The sequence below is a fragment of the Danio aesculapii genome, chromosome 2 (genome assembly GCF_903798145.1).
Source record: "Danio aesculapii chromosome 2, fDanAes4.1, whole genome shotgun sequence".
Taxonomy (NCBI): Eukaryota; Metazoa; Chordata; class Actinopteri; order Cypriniformes; family Danionidae; genus Danio; species Danio aesculapii.
This window is the reverse complement of record NC_079436.1, coordinates 20300623-20324465: the sequence shown is the minus strand read 5'-3', so window position 1 is coordinate 20324465 and position 23843 is coordinate 20300623. Positions and strand designations below refer to the sequence as shown.

Below are 23843 nucleotides of genomic sequence, written 5' to 3'. Positions count from 1 at the left end.
ACAAGTGACTGTTTAGTGAACACTGGAAGATATTCGAGGGGTAGTATTCCCAGGAACTGTGTCCTCTTTGGTTCAATGAATCTGCACTATTCTGGAAAGTAATATCTTTAATGTATTAACAAAGGAATAAATTGCTTTGGATCTGGATACTTAAACTGTCAAACAAAATTTAATCACATAAAATTCACTTTAATTTGACGTTTTTTAAACATTATTATTTAATGTCCAGTTGTTTGAAACTATGATGTTTAAAAAAAGATGATCAAAGTCCTTGGTGAAATTATTAATTTGTTTGAATGTACACTTTTTATTGTGTACTATACTGTATGACGTACTGTATATTATGAGATTGTTGATAATCTGTTTTGTGGCTCCACTAATTTAAACTAAATTTTATTAATTGTTACTCAATCCATACTTGTTGATACTTAATAATATTGCGTGTAATCTGTTACCTCAATTTTATTGTGTAGATAAAGGGTTATTTTTAGAGCTGATGAACAGGCTCCACAAAGTTTGTGTTAAATCTAAATAAATATTATATCTCAATCTAAATATTATTTTTTACAGTGCACCACGCACCCTGTGTCCTATATTGTATTATGCGATCTATGTATTGAAGTTCACACTAGATTGTAATGCAATTTAATTCCATCATAAATGGTAAAAATAAAAAATAAATAGACCAACTGCACAAATTACAGCCCAAGAGAATGCAGACATGCAGCAAGGTTTAATCCTTTTATTACTTTACAGTTTGTATTTAGAAAACAATCTCATAGACATCTTTGTGAGATTTTGTAAAAATTTCATTTCATCCCGGTATGATAAACAGAAACCTGATCACATCTATGACTGTTTGGCGACAACACAGTTGTCCAAAGTGCATGCCTTCAGCAGATCTGTCAAGAAAAACATTAGAAGAATGAATCATTACAATCAATCATCATAAGTGGTCACACTTTTGTAAGTCAAAAGCAGCAAGAAAAGGCTAAAACTTTTATAACACAATTATAACAAAATGTGTTTTGACCTAGAAATTTGAACCATACATTGAAGTAAATTATAGGCACATTTTATACCTGGTACAAGCTGACTAGTCTTGTAGGTCCTCTCAATCAAATCTATGTACTCTTTGGTCAGGAACTCATCCGCAGATTTTGTTATCTCTTGAAGGCATTTAGTGGTGTCAGTGAAAAGGAGATTTTTTCCATCTTTGGAGATGAAAATGTCATTATTTTGACTCTGAAACATATGATAGGAGATGGAATTTACAACTGAAATGTAAGACATATTACAAGGGAAAATATAAGAATCAACTTGAACTACCAACAATGAGAGAATGAGCTAAAGATGACTGGAGAGTTGCTGAAATCTAAAATATTAAAACACCAGGAAAATACACAGAACTCTAACACAAAACTCACTTGAGCATCAGTTAAAAGGGACACCACAGCACTGCGCGCATCTTCCCGGGTGATCACAGCATGAACTGGCACTTTGGCAAGGTTACAGTTTTCATATTCAGTGTATTCTGCTGTTTTGTCTCCTAATTTTGGACAAATGAGTTCAAAATCGTTTGACTTTAAATCCTTTGCCCATTCCTTTCCTTTACCTAAACAGACAGAAACATACAGACAAAATAAGACCATTGAAACATCTCGCAGTATAAAAAGTGTCAATTACCAATTGATGTAAAACACACTAACCATCTGTGTAATCCCCAACCACAGTGTGCTTGATAAAAGCGACATCACCGGCTTTTTCTGCAAGACACCTATGAGAAAAGTGAGGTTATTTTCTGCTTTACATTATGTTCACATCTAAAAAGCACATTCCCTTTTAATTGAGTCCAGTCCAGTACCTGAAAGCCCCATCATAGCCATAATACTGCTCATCAGCAGTGGGTTTGCATTTGCTTTCATCTCCCACAGTCTTCGTACTGCCTTTACACAGTTTACACATGTTTGATGCAGGATCAGCACCAGGAGCGCAGCCTTCACTGAAGAACTTGTCTGAGAAATGAAGAGAAAATGTGCATCATCAACCAGACATGAAGCGCTGTAGATTTTGATTATTTTTCAAAATACTGTGCAATCTAAAATTGTAATAAAATCCACAACACAACCAAGATGTGTTCTAAATTTAAACTTGATTTCTCCCAAATGTGTTTAGGTTTGATCCATTTCCCTGTGAATCAATTGGATCTAAAGAAACTAATGTAATCAATTCTGTAAAAATATTACTTTGATCACAAAATAGTCACATAATATTATATTATGCTTTATAAATAGAACAGTGAGTCTCAGAAATATCTAATGATTTGCCTTTGTCAAGATTATAAAAAAGTAGTGCTGGGCAAAAATTAATAGCAATTAATTGCATCCAAAATAAAGTTTGTTTTGACATAATATATGTGTGTGCTGTGTATTTGTCAATCCAAACTTTTATTTTAATGCGATTAAACATTGCCCAGTACTAAAAAAGCTATATTGAAAAAGTGGTGGACATTTTGTAATATAAAACTTGACCACCCAAGGTGGGTATAGGGCAATAAAAGAGAGCAAAGTATCCTGATAGTAGACAGCTTTGTTAATTTTGTGAATAGATGAGAAAAAAAAATTGTAAAAACCCTACTAACTGCAGTTAGACTTCATAATCAGTGAGGATCCAACAACTCCAGCCTGAGCTCATTATAAATACCTGCCTCAGCCTACATTTTTCAGTGTAACATATGTAGTGCATGGGTACGTTTTGTTGCATGCAGAGGTGGGTAGAGTATCCAAAAGTACTTGCGGAAATTTTTACTCAAGTAAAAGTAACAATCTGTTTGCTATGGAATACTTTGAAGCTCAATGGGCCCTATCATACACCTGGCGCAATGTGGCGCAAGGTGCGACGCAATTGTTGTTTGTTAGTTTCAGCTTGGCGCAAGAGTCGTTTTGACGTTTTGCACCACGCTGTTTAAATAGCAAATGCATTTGCACTCATGTGCGCCCATAGGCGTTCTGATCTAAAAATCGAGGCGCATTGCTGGCACGTTGCTATTTTAAGAAACTTTAATAGACTGTTCTATAGACCAGAAAAAAGCCAGTCTATTGTCTAGCGCAGAGCACGTTGTTATGCGCCTTACTTACACATTGCTTAATACAAACAGGATGTACAGCAATACGCAAATATCTTTACATATGAAAAAGAATAAAAATATTAAGGATATATATAGGATATAATAAGGATGTACATAGGATATAAATATAAAGGATTAAAATATTACAAAACATTATTTTCTAGCCTATATAAATATAAACACCATACTTTCATGCCTTCTTCATCTCGGGGGGCTTTTTCAGTTTATTCATAACAATTTGCTTTTGTATAATATTATCATTATTAGCAGTATTATTCATTATATGCATATTTATATATATATATATATATATATATATATATATATATATATATATATATATATATATATATATATATATATATTATTTATTTTATTTTTTTTTTTATAATTCACCGTCCAACTGTGTTTCTAGAAAGACTTATGTTTTTATAAATCTTTTATAAATCACTGTTGATTTTACTTTTTTTGGTTGTGCCACAGCTCGCCAAAACGTGATTATCAATTATGTTTCCTTCAGTTTGTTCGGTTCGTTTTACTTCAGAACAGGAACTGCTGCCTATTTGAAGGCATGTCATAGCGACACCTGGTGGTTATTTACTGAATTACGTTCCATTTTGTATAGCGGGCCAGATTCTATTATTCATATAGAAAAAAAAAAAAAAAAATTAAATAAAGAATATATATATATATGTGTGTATATATATGTGTGTGTAAATATATATACATATAGTTGAAGTCAAAATTACACGGCCTCCTGTGAACAGAGCAGGGAATGTTTCTACAGTATTTCCTATATTTTTTTCTTCTGGAGAAAGTCTTATTTGTTTTATTTTGGCTAAAATAATAGCAGTTTTTAATGTTTTTAAAACCATTTTAGAGTCAATAATGTCAGCCCCCTTTAGCCATTTTTCAACATTGTTAAGCCTCTAAATGTCACCTTAAGCTGAATACTAGTATCTTGAAAAATATATACTAAAATATTATTTACTGTCATGATGGCAAAGATAAAATAAATCAGTTATTAAAAAATAGTTATTAAAACTATTAGGTTTAGAAATGTATTGAAAAAATGTTTCTGTTAAACAGAAATTAGGAAAAAATATAAGGGGGCTAATAATTCTGTCTTCAAATATATACACACAATTTTTTTATGTTAAAAATAATGTTTGAATGGAATTTTTAATAGTTAACAGTGTGAATGACTAATATGTGCAGGGCTAATCAGTTATTTCATTAAACAGCAGTTCCTTTAGTTATCCATTCATTTAGTTACCATTAATAAGGTTCAAATTGGGATCATTTTGACACTTACCACTACATGTTTTTTTTTTTTCAGGTTAGAGCTGTCATTCATGTGTTGCGAAGCCAGTTCGACAGCATGCATCGCAATGTCAAACTGAAAAAAGTGTTGCATGCAAAAGTGTTGCAAACAATTTATTTGTGTTGAATTTAAACAAACAAATTAAATTGAGCAATGTTCAACTTAATTTATTTGTTTAAATTCAGCCTAAATATATTGTTTACAACCACTCAACGTAAAAAGAATTGCGTAAATCCAAGGAATCATCTTTGAATAATTTTTTTCAGTGTATTCTTGTTGATAACTTGGAGTGAAAACAGACTGAACTTGAGGCCATGGGTGACCTTGTCCGATAAACTTACTGCACAGACAGCGTGACCGTCCTCTCGGAACCGCAGATGGCCATTGCTTGACCTCAGTATAAACTCGTACGTATTCCTCGACTTTAGCTATCATTCCAACACAAGCGCGCGCTCATAACCAAAAGTGGGAGATGCGTTTCTATAGCAACCTCCTGCGACACAATCTCCAATGCGGCACCTCATGATATTTGCAAACAAGTCATATGAATCACACTTATTATCATTTAACAGTAACGGAGGAATGCCACCAAATGTAGCAAAGTAAGAGTAATGATTTTTTTTACTAATAATTTACTTGAGTAAAAGCACATATCTTTAAATGTACTCAAAACGTACATGTTACCCAACAATTTTACTCAAGTAAACGTAACAAAGTAAATGTAATTCGTTACTACACACCTCTGGTTGCATCTTTTAGCTGACAAATCCACTAGAGGGCATTGTCTACATTTTTGTGAATCTGAAATATGTTACTAAGAGTGCGTTTTTTTGTTTGTATGTTTAAGATACATGTCCTTATGTACACATCCACGACAATGCAAGGCCTGTCGTTTAAAAGCAAACAAGAGAAAGGTGCATTTGCACATAGTTTGACCTCTTTTCTGGATCCATAATTCACCAGACTCGAACTTAAGTGCTCTGCTTCACAAGTACAACACCATACAATGTGAGCTATCAAGCAATGTAACCATGCTGTAATGTATTGGTCATGAACATTTGTACCGTGTATTATGGTACTTTGTTGTATGTTGACTGCCAGTTGGCGCGAGTGAGAATATGGTAACAGGAAGTGTATTTCAGCAGCATGTCACAGTAAACAAGGCTCCCTACTAAATGGTTGTCTGCATCGTTCCTTAAGCACAAAAACATAACACATGCCAGAAAAGTTGTTCATATGGAGATAGACAGCTGAGGCAAACGTATTCGATGACAAATCATAGACACTGTTAAGATGTTATGCTGTATTTATATGGTGTCTTGAAAAAAAAAAGCTGCATGAAAATAATCCTTTAATTGTGAAAATATGTCCCTGTAAATTTCATTCATTCATTCATTTTCTTTTCTGCTTAGTTTCTTTAATAATCTGGGGTCGCCGCAGTGGAATGAACCATCAACTTATCCAGCATGTGTTTTAGGCAGCTGATGCCCTTCCTACTGCAACCCATCACTGGGAAACACTCATTCACACACATACACTATGGACAATTTAGCCTATAGTTCAGGAATTCAATCCCCCCATTCCAAAGATGAAGGCTGAATCACATATTTCAGATGATATTTCCTATAGTCTGGTTTAACAGTTTAAAACACAAGTCATCATACACTTGCCAACTTTGTAAATGGGTTAAGCTGCTTTAATAAAATACAACAGCTTGTGCAGACGTGCGACAAAAGAATATCAGATTATCAAACAAACTTGACATTCACCAATTGGATGAAATCAAAGTCTAACTAGAAAAAACTCTCTGTATAGCAGTCATAATTTTCTGTGAAATCTGTCAACTCCAAGTGTCTCACATTGGTAGATTAGCTCTGACTATCAAATCGTTAATAAGTCATGCAGTGTATTTCAGCCTTTAAAAATACTCACCAAGGGTACATCCATTTGTTTGGCCACATATCCTGGACTCTGGGATATTCCAACCAGCATTGCGGTTCAGGCCAGTGTGGCAGGACTTCTTCCCTTGTAGGTTACTCCAAGTTACACCTGAGCCCTTACGCACCACAGCCACAGCGTAGTAACTTGCAGTATCTGTGCACATCAAAGAAATGAATCTTAAATGTCTACTCACACCAAAAACTATGAATTATGTGATTATAAGTTTATTGTATTAACTGTATTATATTAGCTGATTTATACACTGTATTAGCATCAACAGCAATGGTGATTTGATCTTTTTTCATCGTTCATCAGCTAAAAAAAAGATTTGAAAAAGAAATTCCAACAATAGAATTTCTTCATCTCTCTCTCCATTGACTTTTGATTTTGAAAATTCCACTTTGCACTTTAACAAAGAGAGTTTTATAAACATTTTAGTAGCTTGAAATAATGTAATGCACATGAAATATATATAGAGAAATAAATCTGTAAAATAACAGAAAATGTGCTGGCAGTTTATTATAAGGTTTTTGTACCATAATATAAAACCCCAACCTAGACAATATATTACTATTAAAAATGTTACTAAAAGTCTTGTTCTAACTTTTCAAGGCTAGAAGTTGTTGGCAGAAAGATCAAGGTCCCATATTGCAATTCAAAAGCATAAATAAACGGAAAAATAAAAACAAAATACGAAAAACTGCTAATTTCAAATATATTTTTTACAGTGTATATTATTATTGTTATGGCTGTAAAGTGGACACTGCTATTCCTTCACATTTAAAACAGTCTGGGTCTGAGTCTCTAGAGCAAGTGCTTTAAAATAATTACCTCCTGAACCATCAGAGCAGCTGTCTGCAAAAAAGCAATGAAAAAATTGTTAGATTTCATCAAAAATATCAATTCTGTACAAATGTGACACTGAACAACAAAACCATGAGTCTGTTTTTGAAAATTGGGATTCACACAGCTGATTTATACACCTGCAAGCTGAATAAATAAGATTTGCATTGATGTATGGTGTGCTGTGATTGGGATCATATTTGGCTGAGATAAAACCATTTGAATATCTGGAATCTGAAAAATAATTTAATAAAAAAATTATTAAATCTAAGAATTGAAAAAACAGACTTAAAGTTTTCCAAATTAAATAATAAACAATACTCATTACTAATCAATAAATAAATCTTGACTGATTTACGCAAGGAAAATCTGAAAATTTCTTGATGGAAGATGATATTTATTCAATAGTCAAATGATATAATTTTGACTCGTACTATGTATTTTCTACCCATGCAACATAAGGTTTTGTGGTCCAAGGTCAGAAATAGAAGTCTTATGAACTGTGATGTTCATTCTTACCTTTATTAGACTGTTCAGCCATGACTGGAACTAGACCACACTTTCCAGCAATATACGCCTGGCCAGCATCAACGGCTAAGAAATCTGCTTCTTTGCGCTGTTAAAGTCAGGGTGAAAAAAAATAGAACACACTCAAAAAAAAAATTAATCATGAAAAAGTTTTTCATTAACTGTAACCAGGGCTTAATTTGTCCGGGAATACACTGGATCCAGCACCTCATTTTACAGATCCCCGTCCTCAACCGCCCTCCTCCCCCATCCGCTGTTCACTTTCACTTTCGTCCGCAACAACCAAACCAAAGCAAAGCCACCACATGCAATTTGATCTTCCATGACTTTCATAAGAAGTGCGCAACATTTTCACGCTAGAAAGCACGTTTTATGCAGGAATGTAACTGATATGCTGCAATGGCCCCTTTAAATATGAGATCAATGTAGCGAACTTTACCGCTCTCGCTGGAGCTGAAGGCAGACAGCGCTGTCGCCAGGGCAGCCAGAGCAACCTTTGACTCTCTCGCTGCCTTTGGTGTGAATGCACAGTTAGAATCAACCTAAATCTGCTAAAATCGAATACTATTAGATTTAATCTGTTAAAAAATAAGGATATGATATAAATATATCAATCTAAAAAGCCAGACCCAATTAGTTAAATTCTTTATAGTTGGGGCAAAATTGATACAGCTCCTGAGAGACTTTGACAGAGAAACTGTGATTAAACTGATATTATTCAGAGGCACCTAGACCATATGGCATCCGCAGCTGCTGTCTCGCCACTTGGGTGCTCAATATGAGACCGCTTCAGCATAAGTTTTACGATCGCGTCCCAAGCATGCGAGCGCGTACCAGGGGACTGTCAGTCCACTGTGTCATCGCGCCCTCAGCCTCTGGACGGACACTGTGTTTCTACAGTGTGCATTTAGAACAAGTGTCCAAGCATGTCATGGTCTTCCAGTTGCGCTAGGGGGCCATGTGGTGCGAGCATGCAGCTGTGGGTCCGTAGTAGGAACCTGGTTGCATTGGCATTCTAATTGCCTGGAGCTGTTAGCAGTGTATCTCGCGCTGCACTGTTTTTAACCGATGCTAAAGGGGAACAGGTGCTGGTCAGGACAGACAGCACAGTGGCAGTAGCGTATCAACAGTATGTGGGGTATCCGCTCTCGCCGTATGTCTCAGCTCGCTGGCCGTCTGCTCCCCCGGACTCATACGCAGTGCAATCGCTGTATTCCAAATCTTCCCCGAGCTCTCAGCCTATGCGCTCTCGCGACAGTTTCGCCTGGGAAAATGGAGACTCCACCCCCGTCTGTACCAGCTGTTATGAGCTGCGCCTTCTTCTCTATCAAAGAGATACGTGCGCTCTCTCGCTTGAGTTCCAAACTTGGCAAACCCTGCAGAGTTCCACTAGCTACACAGTTGGCCCCGGGGCATGCGTAATACGCAATTCTCCAGTGAACCTACTCGGACAGGTACTGTGTAAAATCAGGGAGGACAAGAAACAACTCTTGTATTGCACCTCTCTGGCCCAATCGAACCTTTATTTCAGCTCAACTCCTCATGATGACCCCTCCCTGGCACATCCCCTGGAAGCAGGGGACAGGCACCGTTTGGCACCCACGCCCAGATCTATGCCTCATGTATGGTCCATAGATGGAGCTACCGTTTAATTGGTTAACACCGCTACTCTACGAGGCATGTCTACGCCCTGAAGTGGAGTCTATTTGCTGTGTGGTTACTTTAGAACTCCGATCAGAGTGGTGCTATCCTCCTTCAGTTGGCTGGAGCTAAGGCTGTCCCCTCCCACTGAGGGGTTGGTGTTATGAACACCCCCGCTCTGAGGATGCGGCGATGGCAGCGCACTAGAAAGCATCGCCTCATCATCCAGTTCCCAGAGACACGAGACGTGGATTTTAATTCTACCTGTTCCCCTCTCATACCCACTTGGAGATCTCTCTTAGGAGAGGTCTGCTCGATCACTCGACTCAGTATCTTTAAGATTTCTGTCCAGGTAGACAGCTTTGCTGGTAGCGTTCGCATCGGTTAAATGGGTGGGTATCTAGAGGCATTTTCTGGTCAGCAAAATGTGCCAGCGTTTTGGGCTGGCCCACTCTCACGTTTACCTGAGACCCCGGCCCACCTTGGTGCCCTAGGTTCCCACAGCGTTCTTTTAGCTACGTAGTGAACCTGCAAGCGCTGCCTACAGAGGAGGCAGACCCAGGCCCTTTAATGCTGTGTCCTTTTTGAGCTTTGCGTATTATATGGACCGTACTCAGCTTTTAGATTTTCTGAGCAGCTCTTATCTGTTACCGTGATCGGCAGAAGGGAAGTGTCGTATTCAAACAGAGGTTGGAACATACCCACTGAACAGTGGATGCCATCTCCCTCACTTATCTGAGCCAGGGCAAGCCATGTCCCCCAGGAGTGAGAGCGCACTCCACTCGGAGCACGCATCCTTTTGGGCGTTAGCACCTGGCGCCTCTCTAACAGACATTGTAGAGCTGCGGGCTGGGCGACACCTAATATACCTAATATATACGATTTTTTAATCTTGAGGGGAGCCGATTTCCTCACGTGTGCTGGGAAACCCAGTGAATGAGAAATTCAGTTAGGTGTTGTAAAACGCTTGCTGCGCCATTCTCTCTAACGCAGAGATACGTTCACTTTTTCGCTCTGTCAGTAAAGTTCCCCACTTGGCGAACCCTGCAGAGATTCCTTCGAGGCCCCTAGCATCTGACTCAGTGGAGCAGTCAGGCGCTGGCCCGTTAAGTTGTAGGTCTGCCCGCTGGTCTGCCTGCGTTCTGGGTATAGGTGCCCGCTATGTGCGATCTTCGCTGGCAATCCCCTATGCTTATTCAGCCACCTCAAAGGCAGACCCGTGTCTTGCCTCACCGCTAACCAACTTATATTCATATGTGTACTCCCCCTTCTCAGGGGGCATTGAAGTTCCCCTCCCGAAGAAGAGCACTATGGTTTCTAAAGTAACCCTCGTTCCCGGAGGGGGGAACAGAAATGCTATGTTCCTTCGCCACAATGATTGCCCCTTAGCTGTTGGGGTGAAAGCCTCTTCAGCTAGAAAAGGATGCTCAGCTTAGCATGCGCTGCTCTTTTATTGTCAAACTGATTGCAACGAGCATCAGCTGTGCAAGTTGACGCTGACAACTCATTGGCATTTCATTGGCCCGTTTGCATACTCTTACAGATGATTGGCTTTCTGAATGAAATCCCTCCCCTGAATGAAATCTCCCCCCCCCCCCCCCCCCCCAAACAAATATCAATCACGTAAAGTTTATTACCTCAATTATGTTAAAAGTATGTAATCCAAAGGGGTGTAAATGTTGCAAGCAATCAGAATACATACGTCTTACTTGTTAGGCCTACATATTTTTGGAGTGCACTAACCCACAGAGTAAATGCACATACAGTAAAGCCTCAACATTCATTCATGAGAGCCAACAATACCTTGATTTTTTCGATGCAGTCATCCACAGATGCTTCCACAAGGCACACTTTACGATCTTTAGGATCGTTAGGATCTTTAGAATCAACCTTCAAAGTGTCACACTTATTTTTCTCTGGATGGCCAATGGTACACCATCGAACTGTAGTGTCAGGCACTTTCGGGTTTCCATCTGAGAAGAAATACATGCAGCAGTTATCAGTGGTGTAAAGTAACAAACTGCAAATACTCAATTAGTATAACGGAGTAGGTTTTCTTAGGAATTGTACTGTACGCTGTAGTTTGTAAAATGTGTACTTTTACTTGAACACATTTTAGTTCTGTATCAGCACTTTTTCTGCAATATTTTTCTTCAAACTGCAGTCATTTCTTTATCTGTTTATTATGTATCGTCCACTTTGACTGGCAAAGCAGAATAATCAGTCCTGTGATTGCCATTTTTTACAGAAATGTTTTTAATGCTTTTTTCCCTTTTTTACAGTGTACTACTCTGCAAAATAACTAGAAAATATTATGTACTGTCATCAAGGCAAAGACAAAAGAAATAAGTTATTAAAATTAGTTTAAAAATGTGTTTAAAAAAACATGTGTCCATTAGACAACACTTGGGAAATATATCCGCAGTTGATCAGCTGTTTTCTCACTGCTCTCGCTTTTCTTATGTTTACTTTGTTAGAGAGAGTGAAGCATGCAGCACATATTCATCTATTGTAAATGTTGCCCTCAGCGGTGGGGATGACATCTGGGTTACTTAACAATACATCATTGCAAAAGTATTCCCAACTTCTTTTTACTTCTAATCCAAAAGTAAAAATTTGGCCATGAGTACATCATGGACTGAAGTTTCTGCGCTAGCCTGTTGCTACTGACGGCGCTTGCATTTAAACAGACTTTCATCTTGTTATACACTTGAACAACTAAATGAATGCTGAAGTCTAATTAACTGATTATATTTTGATTATATTATAAAATCGCTTTTTTTTGGAACCTTTACAGGAAGTTTATCGGTGGCTGAAAAACACTAGCTGTGCATATAGACCATTTTAGTTTCTTTATCACCAAATTGGCTACTTATAATGATTTCTGAATTACAGTTTTTCTCAGTCACTTTGGTGCATTTCTCACACTATTTACATTTACACAGTTCATGCATTTCTCAAAACTAGTCACTAGTCATTTGTGCACATCATAGTAGCAGTTTCTCATTCCTTCCAACAAATTGCAAATGCTTTTGGACATGCATCATCCAACTTTCTGCTGTTTTATAACATTATCATTTGCTTATGTCAGTCAAAATTAACTGAACTTGTGAATGCTGAATAGTCATTACAAATAAAACTAATAGTCCTCATTTCATTACTAGAGTCATTACATACAAAAATGTTAAACTAGGTATTGAAAATTTATCAAATATAAATTTTATAAAAATGTTTAAATCTTATTTGTCCTGAAGATGTCTTTTAAATTGAACAATTTCATGAATGATTTACAGACCTACTGTATGTATGTTGTAGGTTCAGTTCCAACATATACTGCAATATTGTTTACAGTTGTGCACAGCTCTACCTAAAGGAAGCTTATGTTTGTTGTAAATAAGGGTGTATTTATTCTTTTACACAATACTTTGAATAAATTAGAATTGCAAAGAGCATATGCAGTAAATATGTGAAACATACATATTCAGACATATTCAGTGTCTTGTACTCAGATACCTCACTACAGTTTTTCACATTGGCTTTGGTGCATTTCTCACAACACTATTTAAGTTTGCACAACAGTTAATGCATTTCTCAAAACAATTAGTACAAACTGCAAAACCTAGTTAATAACCTGCAAAAGCGTGTCATCTGCTCAAAATGGATAGCTCATTCCTTCATGTCAATGAAAGTGTCAGTGTCTTCAAGGTGAAAAGTCCTGACACCATTGTTAATGAACAAGATAGTCAAATGTCTTTGTCCTGTTTTCATTATGACAGTTTACTCTGTACATTTTATCTCATGCAAAAAATGCTGAAAATGCTCAAGACAGCACAATGTACTATTTGCAGATTTGAAAGACTTGACAGATTTTGACAACTAGTTCAACATTTGTGTATGTAATGACTCAAGTAATGAAATTAGGATTATATAGTTTTATACGGAATTACTATTCAGCATTCACAAGTTCAGTTAATTTTGACTGACATAATGACTATTGACTACAAATGACTATTAGTTTTGAGAAATGCATGAACTGTTGTGCAAATGTAAATAGTGTTGTGAGAAAAAGTAAATACAGTGATGTCTAACTTTACTGTAGTTTTCAAATGGTTGTGCAAATAGTATATAGTGCTGTCTTGAGCATTTTCAGGAAATCTCACCAAAATCTGACTTCATTGCTTTGGATGTACAGAGTAAACTGTCATAATGAAAACATGACAAAGCTATTTGACTATCTTGTTCATAAACAATGGTGTCAGGACTTTTCATCTTGATTACACTGACACTTTTAACTTTCAAAAAAATATTTGCAGTAAATAAAACAACAAGAAATGCTACTCCTGAATGCAGTTATCTGCACAAATAAGTCAATTCTAGTCACCTTTAAGGGCTTGCATGGCCTCATAATAATCTTCTTTCAGGTAGAGGAAGGAGTCTGTTCTCTTAGGAAGCAACATCAGATCAACCGCAGAGTCTGAGAAAATCAGGTCTTTACCATCAAAAGCTTGAGAAGAGAAAAGATCTGAGACCTGTTGAACACAACATTTGAACATTCAGTAGGATTTCATTGATCTAGAACTGGACTCCTTTTTGTTTCTAACATAAATATTGGTTATCCCTGAAATAGTAGTCTAGTTAAGTTACTTCTAAACTATTTATAAAATGAATCCATTAATAATCCATTTATAAAAGCCACTGTAAGGGCATACCTGAATCTTCGTAATGACATTATAAATGTATTGTGAATCAGCCTCCAGGCGAGCGATGATAGCACGGGCAGGCTCTCTGGCAAAGTTGCATGTCTTATAATCCTCCACATTTATCCTGCTGCCGTTCATGCACAACAGCTGGTAGTTCTGCCTCTCACTCTCTTTAAAATTAACAACAGACAAAACGCTTGTAACCAGAAGCCTTGGAATATTAACCTGCAGTTTTGTGACATAGACAATGAAAACATTTGAGATTTTGAGTAAAGATATTGACTGACCTGGGATTGCATTGTGGCAAACAAATGCAACTTGTCCATTATCATCTTTCAAGCACCTGAAAAAGATTCATGTAATATTGATGTTTATATAGATCGAGTTTTTTTATATAACACCTTACTACAACCAGGGGGGCTGCCCACAGTGCTTTACAGCATTAAAACAAAATTACACATTAAAGAACAAAAAAAATGGTAAGAACACAATCTAAACAAGAATCTCAATAAAACTCAGCCTTTTGTACTACTGAATATTAAAAGCAATTCTAAAAAAAAAAGGTTTTAATTTTTTCTTTAAACTGTGCCACATTTGTGATGATATGACGTTCTATAGGGAGGGTATTCCACAGTTTTGTACACTGCAAAAAAACGATCTCCCCATTGTTTATACCTGGATCTGGGGACCTCCAGCAACAACTGGCCTGCCAATCATAGAGCCCTCACTTATCTCGCATAAATTTGAAGGCACAAGACCATTAACTGCATTGCAATATTCCAGACGAGAGCTGTCAAAGGCATGAATGCCTTTCTCTAAATCACGCTGGCTTAGAAATGGCTTAACTTTAGCAAGAAGGTGAAGCTGGAAACAGCCTGCCTTGATCACTGAATTGATCTGTTTATCAAACTTTACACTACTGTCCCCAATTCATTCCCAAATGTTTAACTACATGGCTAAAAGGTGGGGAGAAAATAAGATGATTTGGGGGTAACTCATTAGACAGATTTGAATTGCCAATCAATACATTCTTTTTTGTCTTCATTTGGAGAGAGAAAATTCTGTAACAGCTAAAGTTTGATATCCGCTAAACATCTGTGTAGAGAATACATTGATATTATGTATACTACTAAACTGATTATTTCCTAGGTTTTACTTTAAATTGAACTTGACGTATACTTATACATAAGAGATTGTATTAGTGTGGTTCGTACTGCAAGGCTCCGTTGTCACCAGAGTACTTCTCTTTGTTTGAGCAGGTGTAGTCATCATGACAGGTTTTGTGGAGGTTTGGGTATTTGGTTACTCCAGGAACACAACTGCCTGAGAAGAACTCTGACACAGCTGGAAAACACAAAAAACATGACTAAAACCAAATGCATAATAATCCTTTTAGCATATAAAAAATGTATTGTATAGCTGCTCAACAATCAATCAATCAATCAATACATGAATATAAAGATTTTGAGACAGATTTACTAACAGCTTGTGCCAGCAAAAATCCCACTTTGGTATTAAAAAATACAATCAAGATTTGCTAAATATGTACAGTGAAATATCAGCAATGAAAAGACTCGGGCATAGGTATAACTGAGATAAGAAGTAAGAAACGATACAGAAAAACGCAACAGTTAAATGTCGCTAACATCTCCTTTCTGAATGTGTGTTATTTGAAAAACATTAAAATACTGTGCCAGTGTTTCATATGCTTTCAGTGTTTCCGCATGCATCCTCCAATAGTATTGCACTATCAAAGTATAGGTGCCAATTTTGTACCACCAAATAGTGTTCCTAGAACTAAATATAGTTCCTGCAGTGACACATATTTACCATAACCAGTTTCTTACACTTCTCTTCAAATTCTTTCCATACTTAAAGTTATTTGTTTTGTTAGTTCTAGCTTAAACATTAAGAAGCATATTCAGTAACACTTTGGAATAATGGTCCATTAGTTAATGTTATTTAATGTATTTACTAACATTTACTAAGTATAAATATTCTTCTTAAGCATTTATTAATCATACTTCAACAATAGTGAATGTATTATTAAAATCCAAAGTTGTGCTTGATAACATTAATGCACCATGAGTTAAGATGAACTAACATGAACTAACCTTATTTAACTTAAATAACATTAACTAACGTTAACAAAGATGAATAAATACCATAATAAATGTATTACTAATAGTTTGTTCATGTTAGTAAACACAGTAACATTATTGGACCATTATTTTAAAGTGTTACCGCATATTCGAGAAAAATCACTCAAATTTGACTCATCATTTCTGAAAACCTGTCTAGAAAATGTTACTTGATTTAGTGTACTAGTACATTAGCATGCGTTGTGTAGCATATTGGCTGTTTATTAATAGTTATAAAGCATATATGCATAACTGCATTCTAGTTCCCTTAAACCTATACCCTATATTTAAAATAATTACTACAACTAACTTAGTTTGTACTGTCTTAGAAATAAACATACAGGAACAGTCACTGAGCTGCTTCTTTTTCAATACATATACATTTGTACCAAAATGCTCTATATTAGTATCTTAAAGGGATCTATTAGTACCTAAAAATAACAAAAGTCCATCATTTGAAAAGGTACAGCTCTTGTGCTTTTATTTCTGAGAGTGTATCAATAAGCGGTAACTCGTTGTTATCCACTAATATAAAGTGTTAGCAATTTAGTGTACACATACTACTTCAACTTAAAAATAGCCATGGCTACTCCTGTTATAAATATTGTGTTACACTAGACAATATTATAAATAACAGATCACTGAATTCAAGTATTACAAAGTGTCATGCATTAACGATCTACCCAAAACGAATAGAGCCACACTAACCCCTCTCAACAGGCATCTCACTAGAACCCTCCCATGTAATCTTCTTGGTTGCAATCAGTTTTCCAACAGGAATATTCCAGCCTCCAGACCACCGATAACAGCTGTGACAGGAGGTCTTTCCTTTGAGCTCATTGATATTGAAGTTAGAGCTAGTTTTTACTACAGCCACAGCGTAACAGCACTCTGGAGAAGGAGAGGAAAAGTCAGGAACAGTTCATGCAAAACTGAAACATTACTAGATTTTTAAATGTGCAGGAAAAAGTTGCATCTTAAACAATAAAAAAATAATAAAATAAACAAACAAATAAATAAATAAATAAATAAATAAATAAATAAATAAATAAATAAATAAACATTTGCTAGTTGAATTAACTTGAATTCCAAACTAGAAATCTTATGATGTAAACACAAAGCTTTATATGAGTAAACTGAATCTGATTGGATTTGAATCTAAATTGATCAAATGATTATGGTTTTGATAATATGTTTTTCAAATTTCTTCATTAATAGTCATTAATAGCATTTAATTTTTTTTTTTTTATTGAAATATTTAACTGTTTTATTTATTTATTTTTAACTGTTCTTTAGTAAATAAATCTAATACAGTTGAAGACAAATTATTATAAATATATTTTTAAAAATATATTTCTCAGTTATGTTTAACAGATCAAAAGAAATTGTCACAGTATTTCCTATTATATTATTTCTTCTGAAAAAAAAAGGAATATTTCTTTTAGTTTGGCTTGAATAAAAGCAGTATTAACAAGTTTTGCAAATAAATTTTAAGGTCAATAAGAACTTTTTATCATAAGGGATTTTTGAGTGTTGTCCAGTGTGTATGAGTGTGTATGGATGTTTTCCAGTGATAGGTTGCGGCTTGAAGTGCATCCACTGTGTAAAACATGTGCTGGATAAGTTGGCAGTTCATTCCGCTGTGGAAACCCCGGATTAATAAAGGGACAAAGCGGAAAAAAAAAATCAATAAAACAAAGTATAAATAGCAGAAGTGAACAAACTGTTACAATTTCATGGAGGGCTAATAATTAAATCTCTCAAAACAATTTTTTGAATAAATATCAGCTATTTACAAAATATTATGCTATTATATAATATAATTTTTCAAAAAGTCTATTAATTTTTCCCATATATAACTGTATAGTGTGTGTGTGTGTGTGTGTGTGTGTGTGTGTGTGTGTGTGTGTGTGTTCTACTCATACAGTAATCACCTTTTTTATATTTTTCTGCAATGATTGGATGGAGTTCATAATTCTTTAGTCCACCAGTGTAAACATTTTCTCCATCTACAGTAACAATATCTGTACCGCCAGCCTGTGAATCATAGACAAATCATTAAATCATCATAATTTACACTAAACAGTTCATCTGAGGCTGAGTGAGGTCAAATAACAAGCATGTCTTCTTACCTTGATGCTCTTTATGCAGTCAATGACAGTAGGTTGGAGATGACACTCAAGGGCTGCTGCTTTGGTGGCGAGATGTTTGCATTTGTTCAGCTCATTTTGCGTTGTCACACACCATTTGATTGTCTTTTGAGCGCTGGCTGATGGCAGTGCCACAACTGATTGAAGCAAAATCACAACGTTAGACACAATAATTTAATTAGAACTGAAGAAGAGCAAGTCACAGCAATGTTGAAGAAGGCAATTACCCAGACACCCCAGCAAGGAGACGAGCAGGACCTTCATACTGGGCTTCACCAGTGATTTCTGGCAGAAGGAGAAAAGAGAGACGGGGCTTTTTTATAGGAGGTCTGGAAGCACTGGTGGGCTGGATCAGGCAAACACAACACATGATCATTTTAATTATTTGCTCAGGATTTCTCAATCTCTGCTTGTGCAGGCTGGACACCAGCTTACAATCTGCACAGTTTCTGTAGAAATTTCTGTTGTGGAAATTCCCAAATGTCAGCTATTTAACATTTTTTATTTATTTCAAATTTTTTTATACATTAAAAAAAATTAATTAACAACACAATTCTTAAAATGTTTTGGGACAATCTAATTGTTTTACATTGAATTACTTAAATTTGTAAAAACGATTATGTTAACTTAATCGATTTGTGTTGGGACAACATGAAGGAATTAAATTAGGACTCGAAGGTTACAATTTTACACACTGAAAAGATTATATGGCAACAAATGTTTTTTTAATGTTACTTTAACTTATTAAGTTAAAAAAGTTTTAAAAAACTTTTAGTTAAAAAAGTTAACCTAATATTTATAGTCTGATGTGAGTTTAGATAACTAGAAAAGTTTATTTGGCTTAGCTGAAAAGTAAGAACACTTATAATGCAGTATTTTAATTTTTTTTTTTTTTGTATTGTATTTTAATGTATTTTAGAATTCGTTTTTCAGTACGTATCTGTTTGATAATGTTAGGTCATGCATTTGTTTCAATTTTTCTTAATCACTGTAATATTATTTAACAAAAATAATTGTTAATCGTTAATGCATTTTAGCTCAGGTCTATAAAATATGATTTTTAATAATGCATTAGTAAAATATAAGTTAACATAGCATATCAAACTTTGTAAATATAAAAAATTAAATGCTACCAAAAATTATAGTAAAGCAAGTCACAAAATTTATTTGTATACATTGAAAAATACATTTCAACCTTTAAACAGCTGAAATCCAAATGTTTAGCCAGCACTTGCCTAAATGTCACTGTGATTTCATTTAATTTAATATTTGGTTTGAATTATTTATTTATTTTATTGCACACATCATATTTAAGCAGCTGGTCAATCAACTGATATCTCTTTACTGCTATTGCTTCACCATTATTTTTCAGTTAATTATCAGTCAAGCCAAACACAGCCTGAATAAAACAAGAATCTTTGATTACCTCATTTTGCAGTGGGAGATTTCATTTAAAAAGATTTTTGCTCAAAGTTTCTCTGTGTGTGCACTTTAACAGTGGATTGGTCTGTATTTGACTTGTGTACACTGTAAATATTACTCAATGCAAGAGCGTAAAGTACAAACTGATGGTGCTTGAGCAAAGTAACCAAAATCCTTTTTAGGAGTATATCAGAAGTGTGATGACGTCCAGATTAAACAACTACTAAATCACAAAAATCAATTTTTTACCAGTGTGTGTCTTGTGCAACTCTGGGATGTCCAGAAAAAAAGAGAGGGTAAAAATAAAACAATTACCACATCAGAACAGTTATTTTAACGGAGTCAGAGTCATTTAACTGATTAAATGTATTATTTAGCATGTCATTTGCACTAAACGCAACACAAAGAGAGAAGTGCTTACAATATATTTTTAATTATGTTCCATAGAATTATAATAAAGATATAGCTAGTATTTGACAAAGGACAGCTTCCAGAATCTCTCTCAGTTCAGTGCTAATTCAATTCGGCTAAAACTCCTCAAAGAAGGAGCAGGTCCAACCATAATAGTTGTACTCTGTGTCAATTTCTGTCTGATTCAGGCACAAACTGATATGGCTAACAGCTACACTGACTGACAGTATTAACACAGCAAAGCATGTGCTAGTAGAGGCGTGGCGGTTCCTGAGGCGTGGCTCTTTCCCGATCCGAGAATCACAGCACATTATGTTAGCTGACAAATCAAAGCCTCCTGAGGGGGGCCTTTCAGAGGAACTAGGAAATGTGACAGTTGTTTTCAAGTTAGCTGAGTATCTGTATATAATCAAAGTAAGATATATGAAGCAAATATATATACAAATGAAGCAAGAGCACACTGGTGCTCCAGTTTCCCCCACAGTTCAAAGACATGGCAAGACATGCGCTATAGGTGAACTGAATAAACTAAATTGGCTGTAGTGTATATGTGTGCATGTGAGAGTATATAGATGTTTCCCAGTACTGGGTTGCAGCTGGAAGGGCATCTGCTGTGTAAAACATAAGTTGGCGGTTCATCCCGCTGTGGTATGAACATAAGTTGGCGGTTCATTCTGCTGTGGTTACTCCTGATGAATAAAGGGACTAAGCCGAAGGAAATTGAACATATGAATGAATAAATGAATAAATAAATAATTGAATGAATGAATGAATGAAAATGTTTGAATCCTGGTCTTAAAACTTGTGCCAAGTTATTTGAAATGCACTCTTTGTTGGTTTTATATAGTGTTTGTAAAGTAATCAGTTTTCAGTTTAAATCAAATTAAATGACTATGAAAGAAAAAGTAAAAAAAAAATAAAAATTAAACTAACTAGGTGTAGTATATGGATCGGAAATTGCCACAAATTACAGTTTGTGATCACATGTCTGTTTTGTTCTGCTGATGTGATACCAATATTCTTAGTTGTAAAACAGATGGAAAGTGAGTGGATTGTGCTGCATTTCTATGGAGATCTCTTTGTAGCTGACATTACAACTCATTGTTTTTTCCCCGCCAGGTCTCCGCACGGGTCATCTGACTGAAAGCTATCAATATAAAGATTTTCATTCTAATTTCTAGAATTTTAAATGAGCATACTTCTGGATAATTTTTGAACTTACATAAGCCCCCTACTATTTAGATATCAGAGATCATTTTAACTTATTGAATCCTTATTGAAACCTTAAAAGTGTCCTTACATTTTCAATAAACTTTGCCTTTACCAGGTGCAGCTCTCTATCTCATGCACTCTAACCTCGTACACTCCACTATCTCCATGAGATAACAGACAGGCTTCAAGCTGATGCCCAGTAAAACATTGTCCAGGGATTCTAGAAGAGATCATCTGTAACTTTTCCATTCAGGGGCAATATTTGACCAATATTTGGGCATTTTTTTTTATCTTTGTCCTTTTACCATTTTGACTTGTGCAGCATTATACTGTAACTACATTAGAACTACTTCATCTTCATCTGTGTAATATTCTGTCATATGACAACTGTCAGACCAATAACAACAAACTTTTTAAAACTGTGCATTAAACATATATTTAAAAAGCATTCATTCATTAATTTTCCTTTAGCTTAGCCCCTGATTTATTTTCAAAAGGGTACCAAACACGAGGAAGGGTACCAAAAGGCGGAGCTAGACACGCAGCTGAACGCTATTGGTTTACAGAGATACGTCATTCGCTTACGAAACAAGCCAGAATGAAAACAAAAAACCCGCCATGTTTAAAATACACACACAGCCGACGAGCCAAGACAATACAGCGGCATTATATATACATATAATAACGAGCCATGGTCGATCCGGCTCAAACAAACCTTGTCGTCTTCCTGATGAACAGCCACAAAGCCATGGAGTAGAGCAGAATCTACCCTGTGCCCCATAGTTTTTTACGAGGCAGTCTGAAGTGCGAGCTGTTTTGCTTTCTTCCTTGCCTTCGCTATGCGTCTATATCTGAAATAACAAACTTCTTGAGCTGATGATAATAGCCTGCGCTTGATTATTGACGTGCTTTTGAAACCCGATCCTGTCAGACACTTACAAACACGAGAGTGAAGCGCGAAAAAAAAGCAAAGGAGAAGCCGGAAAAAAGGAGCACATTTTTTTTCAGCAAACATGAACAAAATGCCATGTTTAACTAACTTATTATCTTCACCTTTTGGACTAATATGAACTGGGAATGATGGAATTACTGTCTAACAGAGGCTACATGTGCTGCTGAAGATTACAGACACAGATGAGAGGTTTTCACTTACTGTAGGCTATATTTTGTGTTGTTTTTGAACCTAAATACGGGCGAAATGTCTGCTATAAGTAGTTCTTCTGTAGTTGGTAACATATCGGAGACTGTAAGGGGCTGTATGTGTTTATATATGTTCATTTATTTATTTATTTAATATAATTACAGAGGTTACAGTAGGCTGTTTCGCACTGTCATTGATCTGCAGTTATAATCAACTCATGTTCATAGAAAAGTTAGTAATAAACATTTCTACACAAGTATTTATGTGTGTAAAGCATCTGTTTTGTGAGAAGTGCTTCTCATATGATATGTGAGCGACCTGTACAGCTTTATTGTAGACATTTCCTCGAGCGAGAATGACGTCGACTGAAACTTTCTGTCATACACCACGCCCACCAAAAGGGTACCCTTGGTAGTGAAAACGCAAGTCTGATAAAGGTGACCCGTACCGACCTGAACCGTACCATACTGTACCAGTCAGTGGAAACGAGCCATAAGGGCCCATACATTTAGGGGGCCCCCAGAGACATTATCAAGGGCCCGCCCCTCAACCCATACCCCCTACCCTTCTCTTTCATCCGCAATCACCTCCACCCCCCCCCCCCCCTCTTTACTATCATCCACGATCTTCCCCCATAATCACCCTCCCCCATCCCGCTCTTCAGTTTCATCCATGATCATACCAACCCCTCCCCACACCCCCGGCTCTTCACTTTCATCAGCGATCACTTGTCAGAGGGCCTGTGGCGGTCAACTACTCTGGCATATGTTTTATGCAGTGGATGCCCTTCCAGCCGCATAAAAACCCCATTAAAAAAAGCAAAGACTCATTAATATTATTACATAAATTATTAATGTTTAATGTGGTTGACAAGGGACTTTGTGACTTTGGTTTAAAAAATGGGAAACTAAATAATGGAAATATTTTATATTTGATAGTTCCTGAAAAAATAACTATTGTTTTTAATATCAATTGCAAATAGACAGCAACAAAATTAATATGTAGGTGTAGTGGTTTAAAGATTAATATGATCATTAAAATATACTACTAAATAAATTGGATTCATTAAAAAAAATAAATACAAAGAAGAGGTAAAATCGATATGATTTATACAGCAATGTGTTGCTTTTTGTATTAAATAGCTGCCTGAGAAAACATGTCATTCATGGTTCACGCGTGCTGGCGGAGACAGAGGGGCGGTTGGTAAGAGAAGCTGGATTGTGACTGGTGCGATAATGGCGGAAGGAAGTGTGGATTCCGGA

The 23843-nt window shown here is 35.9% G+C and overlaps 1 protein-coding gene across 1 annotated transcript; it reads right to left on the bottom strand.

Moving 5' to 3' along the window:
* Positions 1–722: 722 nt before the first annotated feature.
* tfa (transferrin-a) lies at positions 723–18733 on the bottom strand. The gene is made up of 17 exons (XM_056474505.1): positions 18623–18733; positions 18378–18532; positions 18180–18282; positions 16954–17136; positions 15319–15448; positions 14392–14447; positions 14114–14274; positions 13786–13933; positions 11208–11377; positions 7755–7851; positions 7224–7247; positions 6384–6545; positions 1865–2015; positions 1710–1777; positions 1428–1615; positions 1083–1245; positions 723–902 (listed from the first exon to the last, which is right to left on the bottom strand). Exons 1-17 carry the CDS (start codon positions 18657–18659, stop codon positions 850–852), a joined length of 2049 nt encoding a protein of 682 aa, XP_056330480.1. The 5' UTR covers positions 18660–18733; the 3' UTR covers positions 723–849.
* Positions 18734–23843: the final 5110 nt, after the last annotated feature.

Excerpts from the sequence above, each read along its gene's own strand:
- tfa (XM_056474505.1), bottom strand. The coding sequence starts at position 18,659 with ATGAAGGTCCTGCTCGTCTCCTTGCTGGGGTGTCTGG. Across the intron at positions 14,275-14,391 it reads TTGCCACAATGCAATCCCAG|AGAGTGAGAGGCAGAACTAC; the intron begins GTCAGTCAATAT and ends TTAATTTTAAAG. Across the intron at positions 7,852-11,207 it reads ACTGCATCGAAAAAATCAAG|CGCAAAGAAGCAGATTTCTT; the intron begins GTATTGTTGGCT and ends TGACTTTAACAG.